Source organism: Clytia hemisphaerica, unplaced genomic scaffold, assembly GCF_902728285.1.
Source record: "Clytia hemisphaerica strain Z4C2 unplaced genomic scaffold, Clytia hemisphaerica genome assembly, whole genome shotgun sequence".
Taxonomy (NCBI): domain Eukaryota; kingdom Metazoa; phylum Cnidaria; class Hydrozoa; order Leptothecata; family Clytiidae; genus Clytia; species Clytia hemisphaerica.
In genome coordinates, this window is record NW_027103510.1 from 786080 (window position 1) to 808670 (window position 22591).

Here is a 22591-nt window from a genome sequence, read left to right on the forward strand (position 1 = left end):
GGACCCACGAACCGCCACGAACTACGCACGCACGAGAATTTTTTTTTTTTTGCATCCACGACTTTTCTGCAAGACCCACGAAATATTTTCCAGACCCACGAGAGCACGAAGGCACAAAGGCATGGGACACGGCGACGCACGTAATTAACCACACTCTACCATTCCACATTCTATATTGCCCCATCCAAAGTACACTAGCGAGATTATGTATCGGAGATATTCTACGGCTACGGTTGCGGGGCTGCCGTACGGGTCGTCACCAAAGGCAACATGTCGTTGTCTACTTTGCTCTATACGGGAAAAACACCAAAACACCGTATAAGCAAAGTCGACATAATGCCGTACGTCAAATATCGAACTTGCTTTCACCCGCCATCACTAGCCTTACTCGCCATTTCCCTCGCTACTTTAGCCGCAGCCGTAGAGAATTCCAGATACATAATCTCGCTACTAACTTCCCACAAGAGGTTTTACGCATTTCTGAGGGTCGGTCCGGGTCGGGCGTTTCAGGTTTACGGGAGTTTCAGCTGTTTTCCGCGATACTCTAGAGTTTATCAGATATCTTTATTTACTGTCCAAGTAATATGCGTATTTTATAAAAATAAACTATACTATATAAGAACATAAAGGCATCTATGACCAAAATATTAAGAACAAGTTAGGAATATTTTAAGGCTTTGAGGACTACAAAACACCCGATTTCTTAGAAAAATGGACAAAATTCTCAAAAATTTGCGAAAATTAGAACATGTTAAGAAGCTAAGAAAGTTAAGAACATTTGAAGGCTTCAAAATTTTTGAATGTTCTCATAAAACAGAACGTGTAGATCTAATATCAATCATTTCACTGCATTTTGAAAGGAGAGGGTGTTTTCCACTGACGGCTGAAGCTAACTGGATTAATGTAACTTTTTCATAAAAGGATGAATAACCCAAACTATTCATATAATTTTTGGATGAAAAGAGATGGTTGAACGTTAATTTTTTCTTTTCAGAAAAATATTGTATTTCCCAAAGCAACACAGGAGAAAAATCGTTGAATCTTTTGTATTTTTCACGCAATTTCTAATCCACTAATAGGGCATGTATGAGAGAAATAGAATTTCACCCGAAATGAAAGAGAAAGAGAATATAAAAACAATTGTCCAAGTATTATATTTTACAGTTTACAGCTTCTTGATGACATACACGTCACAATAACTCTTATCGTTGCTGCCTGAATAATAAAATCTCTTCTCTACGCGGAGCATCTCGCATTGCTTGCGAAGAAAAAACGGCATATGTTCATTCAAAATTACTGCGCTATCCATTTTAGAGGAAATGGTATAGACGGCTACTCCACCTTTTCTGAGAACTCTCAGAACTTCTGGCATACCGTTATTGAACTTAATATGACCCACAGTGAAACATCCACCACATAACAAGCCATCATACAACTCGTCTTGGAAGCAACTCAATTTTTCCGTATCTGTGATGATACCGTTGGAGAGATTTCTATACACCGATTTCTCTCTTGCCACCTGTAACATTTTGTCAGCTGGATCTACACCGTCGATCAGTTTGAACCCAACTTTCTGTAAGGCAACGCCTGTTAATCCTGAACCGCAACCCAAATCGAGAATTTCCAGCTCAGCAATCTTATTCTCACCTCTTTCACCAGAAAGATATTCCTTTAGGAGATTGGAACAAAATAGGGTAGTGTCTGTATATCCTGCTTGTTCAAGTGCTTCATTGTACACACTTGCCGTATTGTTGTAATAATCGATTATTTTGCCCGCTTGCCGTGCCTCTTCGAAGCCAGAGAAAAATTTGTCTTTTGCTTCTGTAGCCATTTTGCGGTCTTCTCGTAAAGATCTTCAAGACGGATAAATTTATATTCTAGACGTGAAAAGAAATTCAAATTATTTAAAGCTTTCTGTAATCCAGCCACTCCTCACTATTTTTTGTAGCATAAAAATCAGACGTACACCTCTTATAATAGCTGATAAAAAATAACAAACAAAACAAATCCCAATCCCCTCCCTCAACTCCCCTAATAGAATTATTTTACTTGCTAAATTTTCTATGGTCGAATTCTTACAACAATTTTGTCCTGCTTAGCTTTTTAATTTTTAAGGACATGAAAAAACAGCCGAAAATTAAATGACATTAAACGACAAAAAAGCTGTCCACTCATGTGACATTTATCATTTCTCTAAGACCTTTTCATTTTACTGTTTCGTCGTATTTTTCCAGAACTTAATATTTACAAAAGTTTCGCTAGTAAAAGTGAACAATATTTTTTCATGAAATTTTGCATCATTCACTGGGCGAAATAAGAAATTTCCAATTCTGAAAATATTTTGAAAATATGTAAAATATCTTTTGTAAATATGGAAATATGACTTTCCTATATTTCCAAAGTTGTGGAAATACCATAATTCATGATATTTCCAAATATAAAATATCATATTTTCAAAATATTTCCAACTTTTGGAAATATGATATTTCCAAAAATTGGAAATATTTTGAAAATATGATGTTTCAATGAATTTCAGAATTAGAAATATCATGAAATATGTTATGATATTTCCACAACTCAAATTTCCATATTTACAAAAGTATATAGAAATATCATAGTTTCAAGATATTTTCAGGATTGGAAATCTCTTATTTCGCCCAGTGATTGCCGCATCCCTGTAATATTACACAAAATATTGACAATATAAGAATATCAGAATTTTGTAAAGCCGTCTTTTATTCTCTACTTTTCAGGTTTAATAAAGCCTAAAACTGTTCTCATTTTTAGTATTTTGTGATTATGTCACACTTATTTTCTAAGAGTGCAAGTTTTAGAGCCCACAAAACATTCTTGATCTTGAAGCTTTATTCATAAAAAAATTTCCCAAGGTTTCCTTTTTAAAGTCATTTTTAAGCCTCGGCTATTAACTTGTTCTTATAATTATGAATATTCTGCAATGAGATGATTGCGGAAAATCACTGATAAATTTATATTTTAGACGTGAAAAGAAATTCAAATTATTGAAAGCATTCTGTAACCAGCCATTCCTCACTATTTTTTGTAGCATAAAAATCACGCGTACACCTCTTATAGCTGATAAAAAATAACAAAAAAATGTAGCAATACATACGATGAAACTTTATGTAAAGTAAATATTTTCCAAGGCTAACCAATTCAGATATCAAATTCCGTATAATAAAGCAACTAACTATTAAGTATTGCTAAAGATTCTCAAGTGAGCGTTCACTGGGTACCAGAGAAATTCGAAGGCATGTGATTTAAGCGTGATTTAAAACTTCCCCTGACCTGTAACTTAATTTTCCTTCCATGTGGTAAGATCAGCAAAAAACGAAGTAAAAGTTGATAGAAAAGAAAACACACACACACGTCGTGACAATATTTTTAAGCGCCTTTCTTGCAAGTAAAGAAAGTTAGGAATATTTTTTTGTATTCTTACAAAAAGTAGCTTTCATATAAAATGTCACTCTTTCGGTTAATGATGTAGCACAAAAAAATGCTTCGAAAAAAATTAGCTTATAAACATATATTAGTTTGTATTTATCTTTTATTTATTTGGGACCCACGAACCGCCACGAACTACGCACGAGAATTTTTTTTTGCATCCACGACTTTTCTGCAAGACCCACGAAATATTTTCCGGACCCACGAGAGCACGAAGCCACAAAGGAACGGGACACGACGTTACGGGACGCACGTAATTAACCACACTCTACCATTCCACATTCTACATTGTCCCACCCAAAGTACACTAGCGAGATTATGTATCGGAGATATTCTACGGCTACGGTTGCGGGGCTGCCCGTACGGGTCGTCACCAAAGGCGACATGTCGTTGTCTACTTTGCTCTGTACGGGAAAAACACCAAAACACCGTATAAGCAAAGTCGACATAATGCCGTACGTCAAATATCGAACTTGCTTTCACCCGCCATTACTAGCCTCTACTCGCCATTTCCCTCGCTACTTTAGCCGCAGCCGTAGAGAATTCCAGATACATAATCTCGCTACTAACTTCCCACAAGAGGTTTTACGCATTTGTGAGGGTCGGTCCGGGTCGGGCGTTTCAGGTTTACGGGAGTTTCAGCTGTTTTCCGCGATACTCTAGAGTTTATCAGATATCTTTATTTACTGTCCAAGTAATATGCATATTTTATAAAAACAAACTATACTATATAAGAACATAAAGGCATCTATGACCAAAATATTAAGAACAAGTTAGGAATATTTTAAGGCTTTGAGGACTACAAAACACCCGATTTCTTAGAAAAATGGACATAATTCTCAAAAATTTGCGAAAATTAGAACATGTTAAGAAGCTAAGAAAGTTAAGAACATTTGAAAGCTTCAAAAATTTTGGATGTTCTCGTAAAACAGAACGTGTAGTTCTAATATCAACAAAACCATCAATCATTTCACTGCATTTTAAAAGGAGAGGGTGTTTTCCACTGACGGCTGATTGAAGCTAACTGGGTTAATGTAACTTTTTCATAAAAGGATGAATAGGGGGGGGGTTTGTACTTTTACGGTGTGACGGGATTACATTTTTGCCCTGTACAAGCCGGTGTGACGGTGTTATTATTTTTTCAATTTTCGGGATTTCGGGATTCAGCAAAAATTTTGACGGGAAAACGGTATTTCGAACCCCTACAAACCACCCCCCCCCTGAATAGCCCAAACTATTCATATAATTTTTGGATGAAAAGAGATGGTTGAAAGTTAATTTTTTCTTTTCAGAAAAATATTGTATTTCCCAAAGCAACACAGGAGTAAAATCGTTGAATCTTTTGTATTTTTCACACATTTTCTAATCCATTAATACATGGTCGAGGGCATATATGAGAGAATAAAAGAGCAAGGATATGCGGATCAGGAAATACAACAGATTTGCTGTGGGAGATGAAATTATTTTTAATTAACGTGCAACCATCTCTTTTCATCCAAAAATTATATGAATAGTTCGGGCTATTCATCCTTTTATGAAAAAGTTACGTTACATTAACCCAGTCAGCTTAAGCCGTCAGTGGTAAAACACCCAGAATGTATTTTAAATTCATTTAGCATTACAAAAAGCAACACAAAAAAAGTCATATCCGTAGTATAATTTTCTACAAAAAAGCATTAAAACTAAAAGCAAAGAGAATTTAAAAACAATTTCCAAGTATTCTATTTTACAGTTTACAACTTCTTGATGACATACACGTCACAATAACTCTTATCGTTGCTGCCTGAATAATAAAATCTCTTCTCTACGCGGAGCATCTCGCATTGCTTGCGAAGAAAAAACGGCATATGTTCATTCAAAATTACTGCGCTATCCATTTTAGAGGAAATGGTATAGACGGCTACTCCACCTTTTCTGAGAACTCTCAGAACTTCTGGCATACCGTTATTGAACTTAATATGACCCACAGTGAAACATCCACCACATAACAAGCCATCATACAACTCGTCTTGGAAGCAACTCAATTTTTCTGTATCTGTGATGATACCGTTGGAGAGATTTCTATACACCGATTTCTCTCTTGCCACCTGTAACATTTTGTCAGCTGGGTCTACACCGTCGACCAGTTTGAACCCTACTTTCTGTAGGGCAACGCCTGTTAATCCTGAACCGCAACCCAAATCGAGAATTTCCAGCTGAGCAATCTTGTTCTCACCTCTTTCTGCAGAAAGATATTCCTTTAGGAGATTGGAACAAAATAGGGTAGTGTCTGTATATCCTGCTTGTTCAAGTGCTTCGTTGTACACACTTGCCTTATCGTTGTAATAATCGATTATTTTGCCCGCTTGCCGTGCCTCTTCGTAGCCAGAGAAAAATTTGTCTTTCGCTTCTGTAGCCATTTTGCGGTCTTGTGATTAAGATCTTCAAGATAGATATATTTATTTTCTAGACGTGAAAAGCAACTCAAATTAGTCTGAACGCTTTATGTAATCCAGCCATCCTCAATATTTTGATAGCATAAAAATAAGGCATACACCTCTTATAATATAACTGAAAAAAATAACAAAATAATCCCAACCCCCCTCTCAACTCCACTAGTAGAAACATTTACTTGCTAAATTTTCCATTGCCGAATTCTTATAACAATATTCCATGCTTTTAGCTTTAGACTTTTGAATAACATGAAAAAACAGTCGAAAATTAAAAAAACATAATATGGAATTATGAATTATTTATAAGCTAATATTAAACGACAAAAAAGCTGTCTACTCATGTGACATTCATCATTTACCTTTTATTTTACTGATTCGCCGTATTTTTCCAGAAGCTCAATATAAACAAAAGTTCTGCTATATAAAGATCAACAATATTTTGTTAGTGAAATTTAGCATCATTGCTGCCTCCCTGTAATATTACACAAAATATTGACAATATAAGAACATCAGAATTTTGTAAAGCCGTCTTTTATTCTTTACTTTTCAGGTTTGAAGCCTGAAAATGTTCTCAGTTTTAGCATTTCGTTAGTATGTTACTGTAATTTTCTAAGGTTTTAGAGCCCACAAAACCTTAAAATGTTCTTAAACTTTTTGATCTTAAAGTCATTTCTAAAATCTTAGCATCAGCTATTAATTTGTTCTTATAATTATCAATTTTGATCTATCTTAAATGATAACACTTTGTTTAATGTAAATAGTTGCCATGTCTAACCAATTTAGATATCAAATTCCTTATAATAAAAGGAAACAAATAAAACAGGCATGTGCATGTGATTTTTCTGTTGACATTATTTTGTTCATAAAAATTTATTTAAAAAAATCTCAAAATATTATTTCGAAAGAAAAAATTCAAAAATGCATATTATTAACAACACCCCTGTGTTACAGACAGGCTGGGACCCGAGCCCCATTGAAAGATTTGACCAAATTCTCGTCCCTGGTGGGAAAAATACCCTACAATTTCAGCCTTACTAGGGAGTTGACTTTGATGTAATCCCCATTCGAAATCCAATGTAAAAATTGCACTCCAAAACCATCCCATTGGATATTTTAAGCTCGGAACAATAGAATTTCTATCCCCATGGGGATTTCAAAATAAATTTTTAGAAAGTTCCACCGGGGCTGTGAGACAGGAGTGTTTAACAAAAACTGTCGATAAAAACTATAAATAAATAAATAATATAACCAATAATTTAACCTTTAAAATTTGCAAATTGAGATTACTTACAGAGCTAAAAATAATTTGAATTCAGCAGAATTTTCGAATAATAGAAGATAAAATCAGTGGCGGACTATTGCACGAACAAGGAATGCCTCTAAATCAAGGTGGGTCCGCCGTTGATTGAGGAGCCTTTTTTGAATTCTAAAAATGATTGAAATGCAATCTATGCCAAATTTAGAAACTGTCGAACGTAGGAGAGAATTGACCGAAAATATATCGATTCATTTTAATTTAAAATTTCAGCAAGCTCTCGTAAGCCAAACTTATCTTTGCCTCTTTCACAGCAAGACGACAGGTAAATCGTCCCTGGATCAAGGCGTCTCTCGATCGGGCAATAGTGCACAACTGACAATTAGGAGAGCTGTAAATAAGGTAGAGGTTTTCCTACCAAACATTAATATCAATCATGACGTTCTAAATTTACAGCCTTACCAAGCGTGAAGCAACTTCGATTTTGTGTGGGTCTTAATGTCAAAAAATTTCTACAGAAAAAAAGAAGAAAAAACTTATTGTCACTTTCTTCATTAAAAGCTCATGAATTTTTTGTTTACCCAGAACGAATGACGTCAAATTTCTAAAAGGGTTTGACGTCATTTGACTCAAACCCAATCCCTAGAACCTCTTTTTTCAAATTGTAGCCAAAAAAACCGTCTCGTTTGCAGCTGAAAGGAGTACCAAAGCGAAACTCCCAACCTGATTTTCAAAAGACAATCTATTCCCAAATTATTCGTGCATCAGCAAAAGCAACAGTTTATTGGTGCAATAAAGATGTCGAGAAATTAGGAGGTTGGTTAGACGATGGCGAGTTTGATTGACCACTTGGTGTTGATGAACGACTATAAAGACGCGGATTGTTCAACTGTGGTCGAAGTTTAGGCTCGTAAACAACTCCTTCGCGTAGGCCATCAAACGAAGTATTTTCAAGCAGTCGAGTATGATTTACATCTTGAACTGGTAAACCATTATAACTATCATCCTGAAAAAGTTGGTTCGCTAATCCAACCAATTGAGGATTATATTCAACGTTCTCAAGGGGTTGATAATTTTTCAGAAAGTTTTTTGGAGTGACTGGAAGTTTACTGTCTTGACTCATACCTCCAGAGCTGTTCAAAGATCCGTTTAATAAAGGTGATGCTAGATTCGAAGCGCCGTTACCAGGCGAGGAGAGGTTCAACTGTCTTTCACCAACTTCTTCATGATATGCTGACAGCATTGCAGATAGTGCCTGATCAGTGGACTGGTTAGATTCCACCAGTTTCGATTGTATCATCGGCGAGGAAGATGTTATACCAGGTTGGGTTTCAAATTTAGATAGTAGTTGAACGAAATTATCGAATGAAGCCATTGTATTGCTCGTCTCTGTTTTGATGAAGCTAAAGATTGGAAAAAAATTGAGCAGTAGAATGATCTGGCCTCAATCATGGTGCAATGAAACCGATCGATCTATGATTTTACACCATCATTAGAACATTTAACGACACTTTATCCAAAAAGTCAGGGAACAAGGACGCTTTTTTTTAAAGATTACCTTTTAAGTTAGCCTGAATCGCAGACCTCTACAAAACCCAATGTAGTATTAGATAATAATGCCTAATAATCTACCACCCACTCCGGTTTTTATTAAGCATTACTTATGAAGAGCACAAATCCGTAAGTGGATGCCAGCAGCCTACGTTTTAAGTAAACAGTAAAAATTTGAATTCAGACACCTATCTAATTTCCCCAAAAAAGGCACATCAACAAAGATTACTAACCAAAAATTAAGGCAAATTCTCAAAATTAGCAATTGAAGGTTGGATATTACCTTTTCTCAGCTTTCATAAGGTTGAGAGCTTGTCCTGTCAAACTTGTTTGACCTCTCGGTGAATGTGGCGCTTTAGTCGGAGACGGGATGACAGATGGAGATTGCTGGTCGGGTCTACGAGACTCTGGTTTAGGTGGGATAGCACCAGCACTGGAAGATTCATGTCTTGAAAGGGAAGGAAAATTCTTTTTCAAGGCTTCGAAGAACTCCTTATCTCGTTGATTCTTATCATCATTTGTGGATTTTGATTGACAGCTCATCGTTGATGACATAGACCAAGTATCGTTTTCTGATTGGTTGAAATCTACCACGTGATCAGAAAATGTGACACGTTTTCGACTGGAAGGTGTAGGGGTGGGAACTGGTGAATAAGCGGCGTCTTCTGTTGATTCATTGATGGAAGCACCGCTCATCTTTGAGATCATTTTATTGAATTCACTCAACACTTGTTTATAATTGACATTTTCGTGTGACGTTCCTCTTGCAATATCACCGCTCAAAGCTTTTGATTCACAGAAAATACGATCCAGCTTGGCACTCATGTTGGAATCTAACGAAACGTTGGAGGGTGACTTATCGAAAGCTTTTTCCAGTTGACGTTGTAACTGTGGAGGAAGTGCAGATGGTTTCACATTGTTTTGACGATAAGGTGTTTGACCAGCATTCGATTGTGATTGGCTAACATATCCAGGGCTTGGCTGTGATTGGTGGATAGAGCTATCAGGACCCAGACTGGTTCCACCGTTGTAATCGACCGTTGCGTCAACATCATCAGTGGGCGGTGGGTGGTAGACTTGAATGACGTCTTCAAAAGATGCAGATCCCTCGGGCGCCATGAGGGTGTCTGAAGATGCTTGGTACATATGGTTGATGGTGTGTTCTTTCTCAAAAACACTTTCACGACTCAAACTTTTGACAGAGTTGGAACTCTTTGACGTAGCACATGATGAAGCATCACTCATCAGATTTATAGGACTCATATCTTCGGATAAGAAACGCTCAAAACCAGGCATCGATAGCATCTCTTGTAGTTTTTCCTTCGCGTTTTCGTCAAGTTTGCTGACTTTGCACATTTCTTGTATCACTTTCTCTTTTGATTCTGGATCGTTTGCCATATTAGCGACCAATACCATTTCACTTTTATCCGTTCTCGATTGACGCTGTCTCATTTGTGTGTTCTCTTTTTTCAAATTATTACGTTCGGTCGTTAAAATGTCCATTTCATGACTAATTCCTTCTAATATCATTACGCGGGATTGTAAAATCTCATTTTCAAGTTTTAAATTTTCGATTTGTGATTCGTATTTACTTTCATTCATGTTATTGTGAAGTTCACTTTGCGAAGCATTAATTTCGGCTTGGCTTTTATGTTCTTCCATTTGTGTATCCAAATCATTGATCTCTGTTTCTTTCTCTTTAACCACTTTTTGAAGAGTCAGAACATTTTCTTTCTCATGATAAAGCTGATTCTCTAAACCTGTTATACGATTTAGCAATTCATCATTTTTCCTATACACCGTTTGTAGATCTTCGGTCAGTTTACTTTCAACGTTAGTAGAATTTTTCGATTTCATTTTGATCTCGTTAAATGTTTTCTGCATGTCTGTTAAACTTGTTTTGATTTCTCTCATATCATTTGATGACGCCATTTCATTAATTCGTGCCTCCAAAGATTCATTCCGTTGTTTCATTTCTTCACGCTCTTTAGCACCAGCATTCAGTTTCTCGACCAAGAAGGCACTTTCTCGTTTATACTTTTCCACCAATTTCTCACACTCCATACATTTAGTATTAACAGCTGTTAAATCTTTGGCAAATTTCTCATTAGAAGCGATCAATCGTTTCCTCTCAGCTAACAACTCCAATATATGATTATCCTTTTGAGCAATATCGGTGGCAGAAGTTTGGTAAAGAGTATTGATGACTTTTAGTTCTTTCTGCATAGACGAGCTTTTGCGTTGAAGTAATTTCTTTTCTTTGGCTAACTGCTTGCGTACCTTCTCATTGTTTTCGTGTAGTTGTATTTTAGCACGTAGTTTTTGAATCTCAGCTGTTTTTTGATCGCGTTCTTTCAAAACGTCGTTTTCGTTTTCTATCACTTCTTCAAGCTCTTGGACGATTTTCCTTAACTGGCACACTTTTGATTTTTCTTCCACTAGCTCAAGATTAACACGTTGCAAATCTGATGTTAAATGCTGTACCTCCGGACCCTGAAAAAGAAAATATGAACATACTTTAATGAAAACTAATTTTGTGATATCAATATGCATAATAAGTACTAGTTATCGCATGACTTCGAGTGCAATACGAGAAATATTTTACGAGTTCCGAGATTTTTCCGTAATATTTTTCCGAGCCTTTAGGCGAGGAAAAATATCGGTAAAATCTCGGAACGAGTAAAATATCGAGTATTGCACGATAAGTCATGTGATAACTAATTTATTGTCGACTCAAAAAAATTGTCCTGATATAAATTTATTTTTGTTTTTGTTTTAAAACTTACTTCCACCTTGATTCTTTCTTCTGTGTAGTTTCGAATGTTTTTATTCGAAAATCTAATTCGAACGTTAGATTCGAACAATAAAACATTCGATATGTTCCCGCCGACAATATTCACACAAAAACAAAACAGAGGAGCATTTTCGATCATTTTTATACGATCGAGAAGTTTTGTTTTGAAGAGTTGCAGATTTTTCAGAGATGTAATTGAAAGTTTCTAGATTGATAATTCAAAATGCAGATGGTGTACAGTATTGTTTCGATAGAGAAGGAACCCTTCATCGTTGGATTAATCAGATGGATAACATTCAGTCTTTTTCTATGTTTTTGTTTCGATGCATGGAAAAGAATAGCAGAGGAAAGGAGTTCCATGATGGAAATGTATGCTTGTAATAATGGTTAAAGAACAACATTTTTTTCAAGAGCAAAACAATTTGGATACTTTCTTGATTATCGTCAAGCTTTAATTGTTTCGAATTTTAGAAGGAAGATGTATAAATGATTGCTGAGTTTACAATTCAAGGACGTACCTCGTCAAGAAGGAGAATTAGGAGAGAACTTTTTCAAAAATCACCACTTCCCTTGCTATGTTATGAGAAATCTTACTGGCAAACATTCAAGAATCTCAAGTTTTTTGTATGCATTGATAAAAAACTGTTTGGTTACATACGGACGAATTTTATACCAAAAGCTGAAAATATTTGGGTCGTGTCAAGTAGTTTTACAATTTCTTAGTTTATCAGATTTGATTTGTGTCTTTTATGGAAGAACTCCAAAGTAAAAGTTAATCTGAACATATTTTTGTTGCGTTTTTCCCTTTGATTCCCAAGCCAGTTTCTCCGAAAGTCAGTTCTTTATCTTTTCGGCTGTTTTGTTTTGATTTTTCTCCCGCCGCTTACCCAGTCCCCAAAAAGTCAACGCGGTCATATTTCCAGACTAAAGAAATATGAAATATCGCAAATATCTCGATGCTCTCGACCAATCAAAACGCTGATATTTTGGGTCGGCAATAAGTACTAGTTATCGCATGACTTCGAGTGCAATACGAGAAATATTTTACGAGTTCCGAGATTTTTCCGTAATATTTTTCCGAGCCTTTAGGCGAGGAAAAATATCGGTAAAATCTCGGAACGAGTAAAATATCGAGTATTGCACGAGTTTTTTGGGTCGGCAATAATAGACATTCTTGGGCTCCTTGATGGGGCACTTTAGCGGTTTGTGTAAAAGCGTGAATGGGCTTTTTCACTTGCGTGAATGTGTTAAAATTTCAAAAGATTTGCGTGAATGCGTGTATTTGAAAACTTTGCGTGAACAGAAATTGGGCTTTTCTTGAAAAAACTGTACACCCCCTGTTGAGAGGGCCAACCTTTTGTATGAGCTACCCCTGGAATTCCAACCTAAAATACTGTATCCCCCTTGGAATTCCAAGAAACTTAAGGGTCAAAACCCTCTGAAATTCCGAATTTTTGTGGGTTTTCAAACAATACCCCATGAAATTCCGCTTATTTTTAATAGATTTTTGTTAACCCCTATGGAATTCCGCAACATTCAAACCTTACCCCCTAGGAACGGAAATTGACCTCCTCAACAGGGGGTGTATGGTTTTTTTCTGGGAAAGCCCAATGGGTGTATTTCGAGAAAAGAATTGCGTGATTGTGTGAATTAAAGGTCCGCTTAGGGGGGATTCTATTTTAAGCTAAGAAAGGTTTTTCTTTTATAGCTAACTTTCTTATTAGCCCGTGGTCCACTTAGAGAGATAATCAGATGGTTTGAGATATTTGGCATACAGAAGCCTTTTTTGGTGTCCTGGTGTAACTCTAAATACTTTTGTCGATTTATTTTCCAAAGAGATAGACGAAAAAAGTATTTCAATATTGGCAAAAATCCCAAGCGTATAATACTCACAGTTATCTTAACACTAATAGATATGTCTGTGATAAAAATACACAAAATGCACGTCCATTTGCAATCATGTCTCTGTGAAAATTTCTATAGAAATCCCAATGGGGAAAGAAAATCTATTGTTTTAACCCTTTGTGCGCGCTGTTTTTTTGAAAAAATAGAAATTTTTCTAATTTTTTTCTTTCTAATCTTTATACTCTTTTTAAAAGTTTATGCCTCTTTAAAAATCTTTAAATCAAGTGGTCAGGAGCTATGGCCTCAAGCCTGAGACTCAGTATTTTGGCTTGTTTTGGACGCATATACGCGTCCCTCGTGGTCTAAAGGTTAAGCTCAAAAAGCCGGTGGGACAGAGACTCTACCGGCTTTGTAACATAGGGGTGTTCATTCCATAGACAAGTCACGTGACCAACCTGTGAATGTTGACATGGTGGAGGTAATTTCTTCAAGATGCCAAGAATCTGATCTAAACTGTTATTGATCAATGCTGTCAACGCAGGTTGTGATTGATCCATTGTGGGACGAGAATTGGTTGTTTGATTCATAGTAGAGCCACCTCCACCACCAGTAGCTGGTCCAAGAGCCAAGTTAGTTGATGATGATAAATTCGGTTGAGATCTGGATAGTGTAATTTTGTTGGATAAACTCGTTAATTGACTGTCAGCATTTTGAAGTCGATTCAACAGTTTGTTTTTATCAATTTTCAACGTTTTGACGACTGTTTCTAACGTTTCGTTCTTTCCAACATAACTTTTAATGACATTTTTTAGTTCAAAGACTTCTTGTGGATTGGCATTACTGTGGTTCTTTTCACATGGTTTTGTGATGGGTTGTTTTGAACTGGCTTCTTGTGCAGCTGAAAATAAAGTGCAATATATCATGAATATACGCGATTTTAACAGTTTTTGTGAAAATTACTGGGTTGTGTTTCAGGAACCAGGGTTAGATCACTCTTAGAAACGCGTACAAGATCACTTAATTGTAATCATAGTATAAGAAAGCCTATACTATGTTGTAATTTTACCGCCATGTTTGTGAGTTTTAATCTCAATCTCTTTAATAATAGGTATGCTCACAAACACGGTAATTCTTAAAGCAGGGGTTTTTACTTTGTTTTTGGTAGGCTAACGAATGGAAACTCTGGCGATTTCTAGATTCTAGGCCGGTGAATTCTTAGCAAGAACAGTGTATTGATTACCGTAAATATATACTTGAGGCAGCAAACTGAACTTTTCGAACGGCGAATTGTATTCTTTTTTCTGCTAAATTCGCCATTTGTAGGGCCTAAATAAGACCCCTGTTAGAGGTTAAATACACCAATTAACCCTTAGAATTTGAGGATGCTTAACCCAAACCCAAGAGTTGTATTAAAATCAAACCTATTATTATATTGATTTAATATTGAATTATGCGGGCTTTCTGGCCTTACTTTCAAATTTTGGGAAATTCGAACCACTATTAGTCGAACGTCTTGAAAAAACTTGTCGGCACAGTTAAAGATCTCCGGATATAAAAAAAAAAGGCCCAGAAAAATGGGGCTATTTTTACAGCACCCCCCCCCCTGTTTGGACTGCTTTTTTCATCCATATTGTTTTTAAATGTTTTATATATCTCATTCTATGGCGTATTTCTCTTACTGTAATCTTGAAAACTCGCATCTCCACTAGAATTCATCCCCTAAACTGGTCATTTGAGTTATGGAAATCCTGCTGTATATTGTTCTGTAATCCAGAGAGTTGGGGAAAAATAGACCCCACATGCATCGTTTACAGAGCTGATTTTGAAACACTACAATCTAAAAACTTAAAAAAGAAATCTCTTTCCAATCTTTTATGTTGCTTTTATAATGAAAAACACCTACCAGTCAGTTTCGTTTTCATTCTTTCTATCATATCATCCTTTCCTGTTATCGAATCAACCAACTTTTCGTTCTCTTGACGGAGTTTTTGCAAATCTGCCATTAGAAGTCTAGCAAGATCACGCTCCTTTTTGGTAGCACCTGCTGAATTAACAAGAAAATTATTCATAAGGTTCCTCTTTAATCCTTTATCATAGCCCCGTTTCACAGACCCGGTGGGACCCAACCCCACTGGAAAATCTGGTCAAAATTTCGTCCCCGATGGGCAAATACCGTATAATTTCAGCTCTCCTGGGAAATAGGCTTAACAATTAATTAATACTAAATAAGCTTTGATAATTTAAACTTCTAAATCCAAATCCAAATCGGGTGTTCCTCGATGCTCTACTTTCTGTGGATCTGATGACCCCGCCCTATTTTAGGTCGCCCTTGGTACAATAAAAGGAGTGGAATCTTTATCATGTTTTGGTAAATAGGGTAAATCCAGTAATTCACACTAAACCAAGTTAACTAAAGCAACTTTTAAAGGCGCGTTTGACATGTGAGAAGACTAGCAAAGAGTTTACGTGAGAAATTTCTTTTTAGCGCTGACAATGAGAGCTCAAATACATTCCGTGACAATTGTAAAATATCATTAAAAAGTAAAGTGTTCAAATGCTAAAAATAGTTTGGACCCTACTACAGAGACTCAGAGAAAAAATCCCACATGGAGCAGGGATTTCGCAGGATTTTTCTCATGATTTATTTTCAATGTCGCCCAAAAAATTCCGTGCACAAAGAAATTTTCCCATGTACACTCATTACCAGCCCCTCAAAGCTTACTAAATATCAAAGGGTTAAAAGGACTATGAGTTAGTTCATGTTTCCAGCTCACTAAATTAGAGACTTTTATACGCATGCGTAATTTTTTGTTCTTTAAACCGCTAGTTGCTGAACAGCGTAAAGTACAAAAAGTAATGAATATGTAGGGGTGGTTGTCACTGACCAAGCTCGGGGTTTGGGACGGCGAAATATGTCGTTTTTTGATAGTTAGGGTTAGGGTTTGTCGTTCTTTTTGTCGCTTTTGATAGTTATTTGTCGTTTTTTTAGATGACCTGGAAACGTTAGATGAACAGTCTCAGCTATGCAATCATAAATTAAAGTATTAATAATTTCACACCTGATGGTCCTGGCGATTCACTTGCCCCTTTATCTTGCATATACATCTGCATGTCTCGTTGTTTGCTAGCAACCTCTGTTTGCAAATCAGCTAACTTCTTTTCTAAATGATCACTCTTGGCGCGAAAATTTTCCTTTTCTTTTTCAACTTCACTAAGCTGGTTTTCTAAAAGTCGTTTTTGAGCTGTGACGTCTTTCAAGGTAGTTTTTAGATTACGTAATGCGTCTTCGGCTTCTTTCCGCCATCTTTGCTTGACACGTGTCTGCTCTTCGTCTTTAACTTGTGATTCGGCTTTCAGGCTTTCCAATTCGTGACGTAACCTATTAAAAAGGTAGTTTAAGATTATGGTTATAGTATATCTGCAACACCTCTGAAATACCCTCAACGTGATCGAAGCGTGTTGAAATCAGGTCAAACTGCAATTTTTTAGAATTTTTAAGTAACAGATGTATGGAAGCCGAGCAGGGTCAGCGTGCGACTGCTTCTGAAAGCTGTCAAGATTTTTTTAAAGCTGTCGAGATTTCTTTTAAGTTGTCGTGATTTCTTTCAAACTGTCGCATTTCCAAAAAGTGTCGTGTTCCCAGAAATTGTCGCGTTCCTAAGAACTGTCGCGTTCCCAAAAACTGTTGTGTTTCCAGAAATTGTCGCGTTCTTAGAAATTTTTGCGTTCCTAAAAACTGTCGCGTTCCCAGAAATTATCGCGTTCCTAGAAATTGTCGCGTTCCTAAAAACTGTCGCGTTCCCAGAAATTGTCGCGTTCTCAAAAAGTGTCGCATTCCCAAAAGGTGTCGCGTTCCCAAAAGGTGTTGCGTTCTCAAAATCTCACGTGTTCCCAGCCAGAGGCTCAATCAAAACAGAAATTGTTTAGGGTGATTCCCAAAGAAACCGTTGGGAATCACCTGCACTGGAGAATAATTAATGTGTGGAAGCGCCAGTTCAGCCGAGCCTAACTGTGATTTGCATGTCCTATATTAAATCAAAACCTAATGGACGATGAATCCGACCGACTATATTTATTTCAAAATGGCGGATCAAAAGAAAGTAAAAGCGTGTTGTCATCGATCATAAATGTGGTTTCAAGCCACTTAAGGTGACGTCTTTTGCATTTTTTTTTCTCAAAAACTAACATGAATTCGCGTCACAATGCTACAAAAGAGGATTCCCTGAGTAACATCTGAAATCACGCAACAGTTTTTGGGAACGCAACAATTTTGTGGGAACGCAATAGTTTTTGGGAACGCAACAGTTTTTGGGAACGCGACAGTTTCTGACTGAGAACGCGAAACTTTCTGGGAACGCGACAGCTTGAAAGAAATCTCGACAGCTTTCGGAAGAGATCGCACGTTGACCCTTCTCGGCTTCCATACAAATGGCCTTTTAACTTCCTCGCTACAGTTTTATTATCAATGAAAGTCCTTTATGCAATTTTTTGATTAATATTACTTTAGTCAGATTAATTTCTTGAGATTTAATTTCGTCAGCTTTAAAATATCGCTAAACTTTTTGGATTCATTTTCGCGAATCAGCGTTTTCAAATACTTCATGCTGATTTAATTTTGCGACTCAGACAAGAGTCAGTTGAAAATGGATGAACCATTTTCTTTTGTTAAAACAGCATATTTACAGAGAACCGAAAGTGAGAAGTCGTAATGAAAATCTAATCTTTAAAATTTGGCGTGGATCTAATTTGGCGAGTCAGCAATCTCAAACAATTTTTACGAGTTTTATTTTCGTGAAAAGCGCAAAAACTCACAAAAACGCCAAATCAAATCTCTGGAAACTAATCCAATTAAAGTAAGAATAGGAATAACTCACGTGATATTTTCACGTTCTCTATCAGTCAACGAATCAACCATCCGTTGCATATTCCGATTCTGCATTCCAGACATCAAATCCAAATCTGAAGTTGACCGAGAATGTCCTAATTTGCCGTCAGCAAGGAATTTTGATGCAACACTGGATGTCAATTGTCGATGATTGCTAGGTAGTTCATTGATACTGGATGTCGATTGTCGATAATTGCCAGCTTGTTCATTGATAGTGGATGCTGTAAACTTGGTCATGCTTGCCGGAGCTGAAAGCGGTTTTGAAAGAAGGCTGGACACTGATGGTGGAATGTCGAAGTCATCGTCATCACCAATGTTAGTGTAGATACTTGATTCTTGATATTGTTGTTGTTTAAGGGCTCTCTTCGGTGAGTTTGCCAAGCTATGAAGTTTTGGGAGATACATAATTAAATAGTTCCTTTCGGAAATTTTCTATCCCTTTTCATAAATCTGGATGAAGAGGGAATGGAAAAGAATTTTGATGGTATACCCTTATGAAAATAATTTACAGTTGACGCTCTCTATTTCAATTTTCAAGGGGAATTGAATTTTCATCGAATAAGGGGTAGGGTAGAAGACCTTCTTTCTTGATAGTTTCTTGTTGACGGCGACTTTCAATATTTTCGAATAATGGAGTGTATCAAATAATAGAGCAACCAATTAGAGAGCATCAATAGTTATTTGAAAATCTCCAGCTAACAATGCAATAGAGACTTGCTGCTGCATACTTCTATGCCGAGAAGTCTAACAAAAATCACTGGAGAAGCATGGGTACGGTCAACACACAAAGACTTGAAAACATCCCCTTCTCACAGACGTCCGGTGGGACCCCTCCCACTGGAAATTTGACCAAAATATCGTCCTCAGTGGAAAATTATATTTCAATTCTCCGCTGAAAAAAAATCAAATAAACATAAAGATCCTCAATAATAGTGCTATTTTTTCCATCCCCAATGAAAACAAAGAAATTAAAATCTCAAAACATACGTATAAAACATAGAAATAGCGACCCATCGAGTTTGATTCCGTTATTTTCAACCCCACTGTGGCAGAAAAAATCTTACCGAGTCTGTGAGGGGTGTTAAAAAGTATTCTTACATTGAGGCAGTGATACTGTTTTTAAAACGGATCGACCCAACAGCACCAACTCCATGTCCAGTAACACTTCCTGAGGATTGGGATGGAGGGTTGTATGTTGAAGAGCTTTTCAGATGAGCTGTTGTTCCTCCTGGTTTTGGCGGGATGACAGGAGCTTGTTGAAGAAGTGTGTTGGCTTGTGATTGAATAGTTTGTTGGCTTTGTACTGGTTGTGTTTGTGAAGGAATACCTGGAATAAAATCAAGACTTCATGATTTCACTGAGAATACTAAGTCCCTGGGGAATCTTAAAATTTCGGATGTGCTCAAACACAAAAATCGATCCCTGCATTTTATCATTTCTGATAAAAGTAAACAGAGTGATTCGCAGACTGTATCTAAATCTTTGAAAACATATATATTATTATATTATTCGAGCTGGAATACAACTAGACTAGAGTCTACTTTTGGCTGAACTTTGCTTTTTGATAATTTTTTATGACGCTGAGTCCAGTGAAGTAGACTAGGAGCATTTGGCGAGGTCGCCATTTTGAAAAAAAAATATTTGAAATCCAAATAACAAAAAAGCTACTCGAAGTTGAAAAATATAATTAAGCATGAGAAGCAAACATCAATAACAGATTTTGAATCACTTATTTTCAAATAAAAACATTACATTGTTCTTTTTTTACCTGGCAAAAACGACAAAAATCTGGCGGACTGTTTTACAGTCCGCCTAGGCAAAACCATATTACCATATACTACCGGGCCACTTATCAGCGCCAAAAAGACCATAAAAAAGCTCTAAGTGGACCCCGGGCTAGAATACAACCAGAACAAAAGCTACGTTCGCTATTTTTATTCGGTCATAAAGAGTGTATGAGTCCTATCCAGGACAACACTCACTATTCTAGGATAGGGAAATCACTTTCTGCGCTAACCTGACTCTGTCAGTTCGTGCATGCGACACACAGAGATGCTGGTGTATAGTAGCTATATACTCGAACGACTCGAGAGGATAGTTTATCCTTTCATAGTCGAACCTGACAAGGAAAAGTAAATACACCAGACACCTCTCACACTCTTGTATCAGAGCAGTATCGAACCAAGAGCTCCAAATTTGTTTTACTTGATAGTATCTCAGAGACTCATGGATCGGTGATATAGTACCGCTTTTTACTTGTGTGTGTTATACAACGATATTTCTCATAAAAATAGTCATTCAAACAGCTTATGAGATTTGCATTTGACAATAAAACAAGAAGCCGGAGCGGCGTGAAGGTCCAGCTGACGTGGCAATAACCGAATGTCGTTCGTACCGGGTTCCTTAAGTCACGCAAAAAAATTTCCTTCCCATCCTCCACTCTGAGCTTCTATTCTTTGACACTTTCTTTGTATGTATTACTAAGTTTTGAAAGTTTTTGATGCATTTCCCGAAATTTCGAAACTTTTGCCGCTGATGGGATTCGAACCCACTATATGTAACGCACCTATGATTAGAACGCCAGCGCCTTTAAACCACTCGGCCATGGAGTTCAAAGTTGCTCATAAACATGGCATTTACTCCAAACTCTACCCGGGGGCTAAAACCCTAACCAGGGGTTAACTCCCATCCCCCACCCTGGCCCTAACCCTATCTGACCCTACCTGAAATAACCCTTTAATCTAACCGGGAAATTTGACTATACTACCAATTCAATCCAAAACATAGGTCAAACATCGCGCGGGTAGGCGGGGTAAAAATTCTAGATCGGCGGTTGGTTTAGCCTGGACTTGTTAATCTATTGTGCGCGCAGGCCCCGACAAAGACAAAATCTTTTCGATCAGTTGCTTTCTAAAGGTCCATTCTGCTGCGCGCTGGACCAAAGATCAAAAGTTTCCCAAAAAAAGGTCACAAAATCTACACCGATACCTGTACATCATGTTAAGAGACCCTACGTCAATTAAGTCAATATTTTTTCTGGAGGGGGCACCCTGCCGACTTCCACCTCTCCCAACTTCTGCGGCGGATAGGCCGCTGCTCATACTTGTAACTTTTATGATTTATTTATGTTACTTATATATACACTCCTACACATTTTTTATACCAGCTTCCAATGTTTCCAAGCCTTTGAATTAAATTTGTCGAATTTGGATTTGAATTGTAAAGCCTTAAAATGTTTGTTGCCTTATGTTCTTATAAAAAACGTGTATCTTATAGGCCCTTATACTGACCCAGACGTACTGTATGATGAATATCTTGGCCAGGAAGGACCCGGGGGTCATGCGGATGAGGGGTATGTGCGGATGGGAACTCCAAAAATGGATCGTTAGAGAGACTGATTTTTGCTGAAAAGGTGATCCTTTCTTCGATTTTTGAAAAATTCCCTACTCTTGAGTTTTCCGACCCTTAAAGAGACTAATAAAATTTTTCAGATTTTTGCTACCTTTTTAGAGAGACTTTGAAAGGTGAAAAAACCGACCTTACCGTCCAAACATACCCAGCACCCATTTTTGTCTAAGTACCCCCCACCGGGCCCCCACCCCCGGGTGAAGGATAAGTATGATAGGCCAAAATAAAATGACAAAAACACCAAAAAAAATCATATCAATACGAGTTACGAGTTCCACGTTCTTACTTTTTGTATTTTGATACAATTTTTAAACCTTACAGTATTAAAAACATCAGTGTTTGTGCCTTTTTAGGGGTTATCCAGCAGAGTGTCGCTTATCCAAGAGTGTACATCCTTACACAGGGAAATAGTGGTTCTATATTCAAAACTTACTGTATGACGACGAAGGTTCATGAGATTGCTTGCAAATGTTGCTTCTGTGCCTTGAAAATAAGTGTTCTTTTAACTTCTCAGAACTGGGAAACGTCACTTTGTTATTGCAATAAACACATGGCAAACTATATTCCTTCTTCTTAGCACTGGGTTTAGCAGTACCTTTAGGCATCTTCTAGCAAATCGAATGCCAATTCATCTAGGAGATTTTGAATTCACCTTTCCACCTCGACATTTTGAAAATCTCTTGTGTTTTGTTTTGTTTGAATTTTGGTTTTTGGAAGCCATTGCATTGCCGATGTAAACAAAAATAAAGCACTACAAGAACTTCTTTCATTTTTGGGATATTCCCGTTCAGCCTAAATTCCCGTTCCACTCTTCCACTCTCTGGCTGCTCTCTCATCCTTCTTGTCTTCTTCTTGACTTGTGGCGCAGCGGAAGAGAGCGCGCAGTACGCGCAGCAGCCAGGCATGTCATAAGTTACACGAATTATTTCAAGTGCAGCCAACGGCTAGAAATTACTAAT

At 37.1% G+C, this 22591-nt stretch overlaps 3 protein-coding genes across 4 annotated transcripts; all 3 read right to left on the minus strand.

Annotated features, from left to right (window-relative positions):
* Window positions 1–1165: 1165 nt before the first annotated feature.
* Window positions 1166–1831, minus strand: LOC136799039 (ribosomal protein L11 methyltransferase-like). The gene has a single exon (XM_067055717.1). It carries the CDS (start codon window positions 1829–1831, stop codon window positions 1166–1168), a length of 666 nt encoding a protein of 221 aa, XP_066911818.1.
* A 3364-nt stretch (window positions 1832–5195) lies between these two features.
* Window positions 5196–5861, minus strand: LOC136799040 (ribosomal protein L11 methyltransferase-like). The gene has a single exon (XM_067055718.1). The coding sequence runs from the start codon at window positions 5859–5861 to the stop codon at window positions 5196–5198; it is 666 nt and encodes a 221-aa protein (XP_066911819.1).
* Window positions 5862–7677: 1816 nt separating this feature from the next.
* On the minus strand, window positions 7678–22365 carry LOC136799086 (putative leucine-rich repeat-containing protein DDB_G0290503). 2 transcript variants are annotated; one of them, XM_067055770.1, is made up of 8 exons: window positions 22066–22365; window positions 19323–19551; window positions 18214–18606; window positions 16399–16718; window positions 15243–15380; window positions 13795–14237; window positions 8984–11193; window positions 7678–8552 (listed from the first exon to the last, which is right to left on the minus strand). In XM_067055770.1, exons 1-8 carry the CDS (start codon window positions 22235–22237, stop codon window positions 7931–7933), a joined length of 4527 nt encoding a protein of 1508 aa, XP_066911871.1. In that variant the 5' UTR covers window positions 22238–22365; the 3' UTR covers window positions 7678–7930. The 2 variants fall into 2 exon arrangements, with proteins under 2 accessions (XP_066911871.1, XP_066911870.1); XM_067055769.1 differs by having other exon boundaries at window positions 7679–8552; window positions 15243–15383; window positions 22066–22364.
* Window positions 22366–22591: the final 226 nt, after the last annotated feature.